Genomic DNA, 13,984 nt, shown 5'->3' on the forward strand with positions numbered 1-13,984 from the left:
TGAAAAATTTTATTAATACCATTAAAAAAAATTTAAAACTTTTAAAACACTTCTAAACATTTTTTAAAAATTAAAAAGATATATTTATTATTAGTACCATGTTATTATATGAGAGGCGGATAGACAGTTTTCATACAATAACAATAAAAAAAATTTAAGATATAAATGCTATTTTTAAAATCCATAGTCATTAAAAATATTTTTTAAAAGTTATTATAAAATAGGTTAGGAGTATTTTTTTTTTTTTTTTGAAAATTATTAAAATAAAAAATATTTTTATACTTTTCATTAAAAAAAATTTTAAGAGTATTATTAAAAATTTAAAACATTTAAGAGTAAAAAACCAAAAGAGAAGGAGAAACTAAGCCATAACTTCCCCGATCCCTCTTTGATCTGTCAGACCCCCTCCCTCCCTGCGGTTTGCTTCTTCACCATCGCCGCCTATTTCTGGCCGCCGCCACCGCCGCTGCCCGTGGCATCTCTTCACTCGATCTCGCCACATTCTCCCAAGTCTTCATTCGGCAATGGTCAACAACATTCATTCTCCCCTCTTCTTTTCGCGCGACGCACTTGAGTAGCCGCAGCTCGCAGGTTTGATTCTGCTTTCTCTTCCTCGCTTGTTTCTTTTCTTCTGTTTTCTGGTTTCTGAGTTGGGCAATGACTGGAATGACTTTACGCTACTGATTTATTTGGGGGTTTTTGTTCTTTGATTTGAGGCTTTTGAGTGGTTAATTTTGATAGTCGTAGGAAGAAGCGGCAAAAATGAGTTGAAAAAGGGAAGATAAGCCTTGAATATCTTAAGTTCGAAGTTAATTTTGAGTTGTTAAAAGATTAATCGAGGGTTGAACTCAGTGATTATCCAAAAGGTTAGAGAGTTTCAAACTCAAAAAAAAATTGGAGATAGGGAGGGCTTTGGTAAAGATTTGTACTCAAGAAGGAAGTAAGACATTGCTCTAACTTCTGTTGGTTTGATTTCATTTCCATCTCTCTCTCGGTACCCTCTCTTCATCCCTGTCAGATTTTCAAGCTTCAGGTCATATACTTAATACCGCCATTGGACCACCACGTCTCACATTCCCATCACGCCGCCATTTTCAAGCTTCGTTGGTTCTTTGTTTGTTAGAGTAGTAAGATTGAATATTTAAATTTTGATGTCTTTCTTTGAAAACCGATCCACACCCTTCCCATTTTGTTGTTTTTCGTTGATTTTAATGTGGTTCTTCTAGTGTTTATGACATGTTTATGGATTGAACCAAACCAAATAGCTTTTTCAGTTCGATTTCAAGTAGTATATCAGCGTGGCTTGTTTTTAAGTTTTGCTGTTATTCTTTCTTTGGTTAGGTTTTGATTTGGTTGGAAAACTCGGATTACACACATTAAGATTTTAACGAGAAGAAATCAATTGAAAGCCGAGGGACCAAAATGAAATAATCATGAAAGTTGATGCAAATATGGGGTTTAATTCCTCGTCCGAATTTCAAAGAAGGTTGTTAACTGGAGAAAGTGTTCACACTTTAGGATTGAGCCTTTAGGTCAGTGCAGTGATTGTGGTTTTTGATTATATTGATTAGCCACAAATGCATTGAAAGGAAATTTACACACTCCCTCTATTATTGATTTCAAAGTTTGTTGTACCTTCCGATTCAGTTTATTAATTTTCACTCTGCATTTAAAATTTAGATGATCCATTATTCTGTAGGCCGTTGCTATAACTCTTCTTCTTTCTTCTTCCTTTTTTTTTTTCTTTTTTTGTAGAGAACAATTGCGGTTCAAAGAAGGAACCTCTTCTAAAGGAGAAGTGCTTTTATTATTCGAAGTAAAAAACCTAAATTACACTGAAATAATGTCTTATTCCAAAGACGCGGATCCAACCCTAGGCTACCTCACTCGAAAGGATGCAGAGGTGAAGTTGCCACGACCCACTAGGGTGAAGAACAAGACTCCAGCTCCAATTCAGATAACTGCCGAGCAAATACTTCGTGAGGCTCGTGAACGACAAGAAGCGGAGATTAGACCGCCCAAGCAGAAAATTACTGATCCAACTGAACTTGCTGATTATCGTCTCCGCAAGCGTAAGGAATTTGAGGATCTTATACGCCGTGTTCGGTGGAATATTAGTGTTTGGATCAAGTATGCTCAATGGGAAGAGTCTCAGAAGGACTTCAATCGGGCTCGTTCTGTTTGGGAGCGTGCTCTTGAAGTCGACTATCGGAACCATACCCTTTGGCTTAAGTATGCAGAGGTTGAAATGAAAAATAAATTTATCAATCATGCAAGGAATGTTTGGGATCGAGCAGTCACCCTCTTGCCTAGAGTGGACCAACTATGGTACAAGTACATTCATATGGAGGAAATGCTGGGTAATGTTGCTGGTGCAAGGCAGGTTTTTGAAAGGTGGATGGGCTGGATGCCAGACCAGCAAGGTTGGCTCTCTTACATCAAGTTTGAGTTGAGATACAATGAGGTTGAACGTGCTCGAGGCATATTTGAGCGCTTTGTTCAGTGTCATCCTAAAGTTGGGGCATGGATACGTTTTGCAAAATTTGAGATGAAAAATGGGGAAGTTGCAAAATCAAGAAATGTTTATGAGAGAGCTGTTGAGAAGTTGGCTGATGATGAAGAAGCAGAGCAACTTTTTGTTGCTTTTGCTGAATTTGAGGAGAGGTGTAAGGAAACTGAACGTGCACGGTGTATATATAAGTTTGCCCTAGATCATATTCCCAAAGGTAGAGCTGAGGATATCTATAGGAAGTTTGTGGCATTTGAGAAACAATACGGGGATAAGGAAGGAATAGAAGATGCTATAGTGGGGAAGAGAAGGTTTCAATATGAGGAGGAAGTGAGGAAGAATCCCCTAAATTATGACTCTTGGTTTGATTATATACGATTGGAGGAGGCTGCTGGGAACAAGGAGAGGATTAGGGAAGTGTATGAAAGAGCAATAGCCAATGTTCCTCCAGCCGAAGAGAAACGATATTGGCAGCGTTACATTTATTTATGGTATGTCAAAAAAGACGTCCTATGTTTATCATCTCTAATTTGGTAAGGATGGAGATTTTGTGAATATTTGCTGATTGTTTGTTTCTATTCAATTTAGGATCAATTATGCACTGTATGAAGAATTGGATGCTGCAGACGTTGAACATGCCCGTGATGTATATAGGTATGCTGAATTGTTCATGGTTATCAGTACAGCAATTTCTAAGATGTTATTTGTTGAAAAGAATAACTTTCCTTGAGAACAACGAAGGAAAGAAATTTTCTAAGATGATGTTAATATCTGTAATTGTTTTCTGGTACTGTAGGATATTTGAAACGTTATAAAACTGCTCTAACTTATTATTGATTTTAGATTTTATTCACTTCATCTAAGGCTGGATAGTTGAGTTTATCTTTTAATGTCCACGCCGAGTTGTGTTTGCATCTTGAAATCCACCCATAGTCATGGTATGGCACATAGTACATGCTTCTCGTTCTCAATTAGATTGGCTGAGTGTATTACTTGATGACTTATATTAAGGGGACAATTATGAAAATGATAAAGTTTACTTTTGCTGTCGATGACCAAAATTCACAAATTTGTCGAAGAAGACATGCTGAAACTTATCATTTTTGGTCAAAATAAAAAAAGAAAAAAGAAGAAGAAGAGGCGTGCTGAATCTTCTATAATTCTTTCTGTGTTGTTTGATAATGTCCAAGTTAGGGAAAAGTATATTTTCCTTTTATATTACAGTCTCTCTCGTGAAGAGTTTGTTTGATAAATATGCAATATAATCATTTGGAAAAATATTACATACTGTCTTGATTATCATTAATACATGTTATACATATATAAAACAGTTTTTTTATTCAACATAACTTTTGGCAGGGAGTGTCTAAATTTGATTCCTCATGGGAAATTTTCATTTGCAAAGATATGGCTATTAGCTGCACAATTTGAAATACGACAGTTGAACCTAAAAGGTGCCCGACAAATACTAGGCAATGCAATTGGAAGGGCTCCTAAAGATAAGGTAACATATAGATTTTCACTTCTTTTTTCTTTTTTGAAACATTATCTCCTTTGTTTATTTTATTATTTTATTTAATAACAGATTTTCAAGAAGTATATAGAGATAGAGCTGCAGCTGGGAAATATAGATCGATGCCGTAAATTGTATGAAAAATATCTTGTGTGGTCACCTGAAAATTGTTATGCATGGAGCAAGTATGCAGAGTTGGAGAGATCTTTGTGTGAAACCGAGCGAGCCAGGTCTATATTTGAGCTCGCAATTGCACAGCCTGCGCTTGATATGCCAGAGTTGTTATGGAAGGTACTTCAGGAATTATTCCTTTAGTTGAAGGTTCCATTTAGTGTGCATATTGGCATTTCTTCTTAAATGTCATTTAACTTTATAGTTTTTTTTTCGACCAATAGTTTAATTATGTTTGTCAAGTTCTTTCATTTTTCCAAGTTATCATATATCTTGGAACTATTTACCCCTTCATTTACCAGTTTGACTTCTCACTCTCTTGCATGGTTTATTTAGGTCAGATTTGTTGGAGCAACTAATATTTTTCTTTCTTCACATGTGCTATGTGTAAATAGCATCAATTGGTTCATAGGGACCATGTTTTACATGCTATTGCCATCTAGACATAAAAGGTTTATAACCAATTCAACGTTCAGGATGGGCGCATGAATTACTTTAAGGTCTATGGACTTGAAGTTGTTAAATATTGTTATCAGAAAAAAATGCAATGTATATGTGCCTTGGAAACAGTGTTCTGATGCGTGAAGAGCACTTGGGTTAAACTATAACGGGCACAAGCATATGATATTAATTTATTTCTAAACCTGAAGCCTTTCATCACGTTGAATTTTGAGAGTCTGGTGTATGTACTTTTGGGTTTGCTATATAATTTTTGAATTTACCTGAAAGAATGAAAGCTGATGTCGTAGCCTCCTATGTGGACATCAAATTCATCTTATCCACTTGTTTCCTTCTATTTATGCCCTTGTTAACAAAAATTGATTGTTTAGGTGTCATTTGATAACCATTTCGTTTTTGAAAATGGTGTTTGTTTTCTCCTCATTTTTCTACCATGGATTTCATAGTTCTTACGAAAACATTTGAATTCTTAGTCAAAAACAAAAACTTAGCTGAATTTTTTATAACATTAAAAATGCTGATAACAAACATGGAAACTCATAAGTGAAATAGTATTTGCAGGTTTAACTTTTAAAAGTAAAAAGCCAAATAGTTATCAAACGGGACTATAGTGATTTGAAATATGAATCATGAATGTTAGAGGTTGATTTGAATCTTATTTTTATTGTTTGATGTAGGCCTATATTGATTTTGAGATATCAGAGCATGAATTTGAAAGAACCAGAGAGCTGTATGAGAGACTTCTAGACAGAACAAAACACTTGAAGGTGTGGATCAGTTATGCCAAGTTTGAGGCATCAGCTATGGAGGATGACAGCCGGCTTTTGGAATTACCAGAAGACGATGTGCAGGAACATCTCCATGCACGGAAGGAACAATGTATTCAACACACTAGACGTAAGGAATCCCGTTACTGTTTTATTCATTCTAGGTCAATAGTTTTGCTATGTCATCCCTCAAGTAGAATGAAGATTGACAGTTTCATGCTTCAGGTGTCTTCGAAAAAGCTGTTACTTACTACAGAAATTCAGCACCAGAGTTGAAAGAGGAGAGAGCTATGCTCCTTGAGGAATGGTTGAATATTGAGACGAGTTTCGGTGAACTTGGTGATGTCAGCTTAGTGCAGTCTAAGCTTCCCAAGAAACTTAAGAAGAGACGTCAAATTGCTACTGAGGATGGTCCGGCTGGGTATGTCATTAACTTAATGTTCATGCCATGCATCATTGCTATCTAGTTGACTAGTTGACAAATTTCATTGTTTATACCGTTTAAATTTGGGGATTATTTTTCCATTTCTATTATTCAGTTTTTTTCCCATTCGTCCACCTAAAAGCCCATTTGTTGCACTGTGCGGAAGCATTATGTTACTATTTTTTTGGCAGGTTTGAGGAATACATAGATTACATGTTCCCGGAGGAAGCGCAAACTACAAATCTCAAGATCCTTGAAGCTGCTTACCGTTGGAAGAAGCAGAAAGTTGATGATAATTAGTTTGGCCTTTCCTTCTTCACTCCCTGCCCTTCACAGGTGTTCTTGCTTGTGTACTTCGAAGATGGGTTTTGCTGCAGAAACTGGCAAGTGCCTCTTATAAGATACTCATGGGACGATGGAATCGCCCGAGGTGACTGGTAATCATAAATTGTATGCACTGAATTTATAAAGGCTAAATGTTAGTTCTTGGTGTACATGGAAATTCGTAGATTTTTCTTTTAGCAATTTGTCCTGATCAGCTTTAGATTACTTGACATGACAATAACATAAATTGGATTTTAGTTAACTGTGTTGCATTAATCAAGTAGGAAGGATGTGTCTTGGATTCAATTGTGTTCACCTATATTGGATAAGATGGATTCATTGAGTACATGTATGAAAATCAAATCGTTACAATTTGTTTTTAGTTTTGTAATTGTATCCCGAACCCTTCTCTCCTGTTGTCTTTATTTTGACACGAAATCTAGGGCGTTGAGGTTGAAGATGATGGAATCCTAGGACTTTGGCCACTCTTGGCTAGTTGTGGCTAACTGGCTAATACCGGCGCTACCTAGAATGCGCGAGTGCAAGCATGTGAAAGATACTCAAGTATGAGAATAAAGGTATGTGTCGGCATTTTCCATTGATGTTCTTTGCATTACCCAACCAATAAGGAGATGAAGTGCAAAATAATAGCTCAACAGTGTTTAATTTCCTTTGTTTGTCTTGTTTTACAGTTCTTTTGTTGGAAACAATGTAACACTTTCCTCTTCCATTAATTTAAGCATGTCTTTATTTCTCTCTTTTGCTCCTCTTTTATTTTCAGCATGGAGGAATCTATCATGAAATCTTTTTACCTTGCAATAGCATTGATGTATGAAACTCAGCTCTCTCTTAGTAACTCTTCCATTGACTTATTCTGTTTGGCCAATGTTTGGCCAATCGAGGTAATGTATTAGCATAATCGAGCACCCAAAGGAGGAGTGTAATAGCTCAAATCTACTGTCAAATATGGTCCCTTTTGAGCTCCCTTCAAAGTTTTTAAAATGCGTTTGCTAGAAAGAGATTTTTACATTTTTATGAAAAATGTTTCGTTTTACTTCTAAGTGGATGTGAGATCTCACAATGAGAGTGTGTGGAACATCCAAAAAAATACAATACATCTACTTGTTAAACTTTTGATACGTCAATGCCCAATCTAATCCGACCTGATTTACTAGAATTCCTATATATGATTCTAAATTTTAGTCGATCCCTGTTTCCAAATTTTTCCTTATCTCAGTATTTCTTTTTGTTCACAAATTTCTTTTGGTCATTCTATTTTTAATTTATTAATTTGGCTCTTGATATAAATTTAACATAATATTACTAATTTGACATGATTTACTAGAATTTGAATATATGATTCTATAGTCCATTCATGTTTCCAAATCTTTCCAAATCTTTTGTTCACAAATTTTTTTGGCAAATTTTCTTGACCATTCTATTTTTAATTTATTAATTTGGCTCTTGATATAAATTTAACCTAATATTACTCATCTTACATGATTTACTAGAATTCGTATATATGATTGACATTTAGTGTCTAACTCAAAGCTAAACCATTGTAATAATTTAAAGAAGATTTAATTATAATTGATTGTGATTTTTGAAAAAGAAATATAACAACTGTGATTTAAGAAAATGAAGATTCAATGTATACTACAAGATCTATCTTCAGTAAACTTCTGGTGAATCTCAACTAAGTAAAGGTCATTCTCTTCTTTTTCTCAAGTATGACAATTGTTATTTATCTGTTTCCTTTTTACAGTAACAGTTACTTTATGGCTTAAGGATGGGTTGATGAGAGAAAACGGTGGGAAGGAATGAGAGGTTAGTGTTGAGAAGTGGGGAAATGTTGTTTTTTCTTTTTTGTTTATTTATTTATTAATTATTATTATTATTTATTTAATTTTTTTTTTGGATAAAACCATTTATAATAATTATAAAGTGGGTTCAGTTAATACTATTACAAGGATAAGACACCCAACATTTTCTATATATAAACTACTTTTTAGGTTATTACTTAAACATGATTATTTTGTATGACAACGGTATATTGCTGAGTTTATCATAATAACCTTAATTTTTATACAATATTGGGTAACGTCATTTATTAATAAGTGAGAAAATGTTTGATTAAAAAACTATGAGCTTTAAGACACAAATTCTACCCCTTGGAGCATATCGTATACTTAGAAAATGTTTGATTACATAGAGTACTCTTCCTCTGATTTAATTAACTTAATATTTGAATGGTATATTATCATTCTTTGAAGTTTTTCATTTATGAAGTATAACTAATTTCCTACTAAAATACCATGCATGACTTAATTTTTTAGGTAGAAATATTCATTTAAAATAATTTATAATGATGTCATGAACTTAAGTTCGCATTAAAAGCATTAAAAATAAAACAACTAAAGCTAATCAATGTGAAATATAATTAAATGAAAGAAAAGATTAAAACGATATCCTGATCTAAAATAAGAGCTACAAATAAATAAAATGCAATTATCCTAGCACAAGTTCCATGGTCATCAATGCTATGTTGTCATCATCCGTACATGGATGCCTTATGTAACGACTCGAAATTTCTACTTAATTTAAGTTCGCTATTGTATACATGTCATAAACATGAAGGCGTAAATATTTCATTTAAACTTTCGTAAATATAACCTTTAGCTTAAAACGTAGTCATGGACTTACGTGTTTGAAAACACTTTTTAAAAATGACACAATAAAAGACTAAACAAAATAAATAAACGTTTTAAGTCTAAGAAAATAATACGACTACTCTATGCATGTGTCATGGTCTTGAGTTGCGATGTCGTCGTCAGTCATACAGGAATGTCTTGCCTTAACCTGAAATAGAGGTAACACGTGGCTTGAGTAATTAAAGAAATACTCAGTAAGTGACCCACTATTGGGGTTAAATGCAAGAACATGCAAATGCAATAACGGGACCTATCATATCAATCTATTTTTCCTACGACACTATTTTAATTGGGCAGCTTGGATGTGTACCATATACTCTACATACACCCCATACGTGCGGGTATGGGCTCACCAGACAGTTCGCACATCGTTGGGCTCTTTTTCTTGTTGGACGAGCCTTCTCTGGTAGCTCTCCTTCTACCAACACCCATTAGAATTAGTAACCGTCATGACAGCATTATGTAAAACATAATGATACTTCGCCTGCCTAGTGGATGTACGCGTCTGTACCCTCGTGATAGAATAGGAGTATCCCCCAATGCATGAGCACACATAATGCATGAGGTCCCAACAATTTTCCGTTTTCATTATCATTTAATACAACTCCGCTAGCATTCTGTACATATTGTATCATTTTTCATATCATTTCACATATCATTCATCATTCATATCATATCGTTTCTCGTTCTTCAGTTCTCATATCATACATAATTCTAACAGGGTTATATTTCATGTCATTTATCGTGATTTCATGTCATTCATATTATGTTGTATACACACAATTTAGGAGATATAACGTAATGTCTCATAAACATGTCAATTTATAGCATATCATAAACATGTCAATTTATAACATATCTTGTACCCTAACATATTTCATATCATATGACAACATATATATATATATATATATATATATATATCCATCATTCACATGTCGTATCATAATTATATCATATCGTAAACACTTTGTGGTCATATCGTTCCCTACTTATCATAGTCTCAACGTCCTTATACCTATCACAGTCATATCGTTACATGAACGGACCTTAGTCATATCATTACATGAACGGACCTTAGTCATATCATTACACAAACATATCCTAACGCTATTGTTCTATCAATCTATCACAAACCTATCCCTTTCTACCCATAACCTAACCGTATTCTTTTATCAATCTCTCATATCCATAGCACTTCGTATGTAACCTAACCTTAACGTTTCATGAACGTATCTTACTCCTATTGTTACATTTCGTTTTGTGCATTCTTCTCGTATCCTATCTCAAACATATCATTGAGCACATCGTACCATGATTATTATCATACAATTCACATATCATAACATATCATAAGCATATCGATTCACAAATAATTCACACATATCAGTATATATGACACGTGCAGAACCACGGGCACGTGTCAACATCAATTATAACCATGCTGATAGTAAGGCCACTTACCTGGTTAGCTTAAGTCGTTGTCACGAATATATCCTTAATGAAAGTTCGATTTCGTCCTTTGAAATCCAAGTCAATCTATATGAGCCCATGACATCAATTTCAAGTTTGAACTCTATAAAATTATTTCTCTATTTACCTTGGTACATTGTTAAAAGTCTTGAAATGTTGTATATATATAGATATAATGTTATTTTCACTAAATATCTTATTTTCTATTATTATTGTGGTAGGAATATATTGTTACTAGACAAAATTTAATAGAGTTTCTTGTCCTTTGATATTTCCTATTTTATTTTTAAATTTTGTTCACCAAATGTGGCCGATGCTCGCACACCCCTGGGCTAGTTTCTCTAGGCTATTGTTGGAGAACTAGAGGAAACAGCGACCGTCAAAGTATCATGGTAAAATGTTGGTCATTTAAGTGTCATAGTGTACGCATCCATATTCATCATAATAGGGAAGCATTGCAATACGCATGAACACACAATTATGCAAAAGGGTTACCATATTTTCTATCGTAATAAATGACGTAAAACAACCTTCATTCTTTCATCACATATCACACTTGGTAATGTGCGTACATAAACTCTCATTAAATCATTTCATTCGTAACATAACTTTCAAATCATGGCATTGGAATTTTGCATTGTAGATTTTCTTTATTTTAAAACATATCATAGCACGTCATAGCTTATCATGGCCTTACATAACATATCATAGTTGTAACGACCCAAGCACATTGCTAGCAGATATTGTCCTCTATGGGCTTCACTACTTTTAGGCTTCTCCTCAACGCTTTAAAACGTGTTTGCTAGGGGAAGATTTTCACACCCTTATAAATGGTGTTTTGTTCTCCTCCCCAACCAATGTGGGACATCACAATCCACTCCCCTTCGAGGCCCAGCGTCCTAGTTGGCACTTGTTCCTTTCTCCAATTGATGTGGGACCCCCCCACAAAATCCATCTTTGTTCTCCTCCCCAACCAATGTGGGACATCACAATCCACCCCCTTCGAGGCCCACATCACAATCCACCCCCCTTCGACCTTTGTTCTCCTCCCTAACTGGCACTTCCTTTGTTCTCCTCCCTAACTGGCACTTGTTTCTTTCTCCAATCGATGTGGGACCCCCACAAAATCCACCCCCCTTGGGACCCCCACAAAATCCACCTTTGTTCTCCTCCCTAACTGGCACTTGTTCCTTTCTCCAATCGATGTGGAACCCCCACAAAATCCACCTTTGTTCTCCTCCCCAACCAATGTGGGACATCACAATCCACCCCCTTCGAGGCCCACATCACAATCCACCCCCCTTCGACCTTTGTTCTCCTCCCTAACTGGCACTTCCTTTGTTCTCCTCCCTAACTGGCACTTGTTTCTTTCTCCAATCGATGTGGGACCCCCACAAAATCCACCCCCCTTGGGACCCCCACAAAATCCACCTTTGTTCTCCTCCCTAACTGGCACTTGTTCCTTTCTCCAATCGATGTGGAACCCCCACAAAATCCACCTTTGTTCTCCTCCCCAACCAATGTGGGACATCACAATCCACCCCCTTCGAGGCCCACATCACAATCCACCCCCCTTCGACCTTTGTTCTCCTCCCTAACTGGCACTTCCTTTGTTCTCCTCCCTAACTGGCACTTGTTCCTTTCTCCAATCGATGTGGGACCCCCACAAAATCCACCTTTGTTCTCCTCCCCAACCAATGTGGGACATCACAATCCACCCCCTTCGAGGCCCACATCACAATCCACCCCCCTTCGAGGCCTAGTGTCCTAGCTGGCACTTGTTCCTTGTCCTAGCTGGCACTTGTTCCTTTCTCCAATCGATGTGAGACCCCCACAAAATCCACCTTTGTTCTCCTCCCCAACCAATGTGGGACATCACAATCCACCCCCTTCGAGGCTCACATCACAATCCACCCCCCTTCGACCTTTGTTCTCCTCCCTAACTGGCACTTGTTCCTTTCTCCAATCGATGTGGGACCCCCACAAAATCCACCTTTGTTCTCCTCCCCAACCAATGTGGGACATCACAATCCACCCCCTTCGAGGCCCACATCACAATCCACCCCCCTTCGAGGCCTAGTGTCCTAGCTGGCACTTGTTCCTTTCTCCAATCGATGTGAGACCCCCACAAAATCCACCTTTGTTCTCCTCCCCAACCAATGTGGGACATCACAATCCACCCCCTTCGAGGCCCACATCACAATCCACCCCCCTTCGAGGCCTAGTGTCCTAGCTGGCACTTGTTCCTTTCTCCAATCGATGTGGGACCCCCACAAAATCCACCCCCCTTTGGGGCCAGCGTCCTTACTAGTATACTGTCTCATGTCTACCCCGTTTGGGGAACAGCTTCCCCACTAGCACATAGTCGAACAGCCTCCCCACTGGCACATAGTCCGGTGTCTGGCTTTAATACCATTTGAAACGACCCAAACACACCACTATCAGATATTGTCCCTTTTGGGCTTTCCCTTTTGAGCTTACTCTTAAGGCTTTAAAACGGTCTGGCAGGGGAAGATTTCCACACCTTATCAAGGGTGTTTTGTTCTCCTCCCCAACCAATGTGGGACATCACCAAAAGTGACTATTGGTCGCTAGTTACCGAAACACACAGTAACTATTACCACAAGTCCCTTAACCATCCCCACCAACAAACACAATATGCATGTAATAAATCTCCAAGACGTAAAACATTGGATTTCATAAACCCACATATAGTGTCATACAACTCACATCGAACCCAATCAACAAATACAACTACACGCATGTAACAGTTCACCCCATGACTGACTTTGGCATCCCACTCGTGACCTTCGTGCCACAGCTTCGCCTGAAAACCATTTTAAAAACACGGTGAGTATTAAAATGCTCAGTAAGAAACTCCCCTATTGGGGTCAAACACATAAATCGTCACAAGACGATCAACCAATAATCGAGGGACCCTAGTGGTTAATCACCCGAAACACGTAGCAGGTGATTATTGCCACAAGAAAATCAAACCAACTGATCCCGACCCAACCTTGCCATCAATAGCAACGTAAATTCCTAAGCATAGAGCAAGGAAACAGGTCAGTAGAGGAGTAAGAACGAGAGTTCACCCGTCTGTCCCTTTTCGCCCCTATAATGGTCTCAACAGAAGAGCTGAAAGTAGAATGTTTTGTTATGGGCTTGAGGCTTGATGTTCGAGGGCTTCTGCCTTAGGGCTTTGACTTGTTGGAAAACCAGACACTTGCTCACAAACTCGGCTACATCACGTTTCATATTCCGCCACCAATAATGTCGTTACAAATCCTGATACATCTTGGTACTATCAAGATGTAGGGCGAATGACGAGTGGTGAGCCTCGGTTAGAATCTCTACCTTAAGTTTTTCATCATTTGGCACATACAGCCGCCCATGGTACAAGAGCCCCCCATTGGCTGTCAACGAAAACTCCTCTATATGATTGACATCTATCAAACGTCTTTTTCCAACTAAATCTAGATCACCATGTTGTCTATCAATAAGACGTTGCCTCAAGGTCGGTTATACCATTAATTGGGCAATTCAGCGGCGATCTCTCCCACGACCATAGCTACATCGGTGCGTTCTAGATCCTGTTCGATAACTTTTTGTGTGGTGATTAGGCAGACGTGT

General features: G+C 37.3%; 1 protein-coding gene across 1 annotated transcript; it reads left to right on the forward strand.

Moving 5' to 3' along the window:
* The first annotated feature begins 367 nt into the window (after window positions 1-367).
* LOC111468607 (crooked neck-like protein 1) lies at window positions 368-6,539 on the forward strand. Its single transcript, XM_023113870.1, has 8 exons — window positions 368-591; window positions 1,756-3,000; window positions 3,098-3,163; window positions 3,869-4,013; window positions 4,095-4,313; window positions 5,330-5,549; window positions 5,645-5,840; window positions 6,035-6,539. Exons 2-8 carry the CDS (start codon window positions 1,844-1,846, stop codon window positions 6,141-6,143), a joined length of 2,112 nt encoding a protein of 703 aa, XP_022969638.1. The 5' UTR covers window positions 368-591; window positions 1,756-1,843; the 3' UTR covers window positions 6,144-6,539.
* Window positions 6,540-13,984: the final 7,445 nt, after the last annotated feature.

Source organism: Cucurbita maxima, unplaced genomic scaffold (genome assembly GCF_002738345.1).
Source record: "Cucurbita maxima cultivar Rimu unplaced genomic scaffold, Cmax_1.0 Cma_Scf00037, whole genome shotgun sequence".
Taxonomy (NCBI): domain Eukaryota; kingdom Viridiplantae; phylum Streptophyta; class Magnoliopsida; order Cucurbitales; family Cucurbitaceae; genus Cucurbita; species Cucurbita maxima.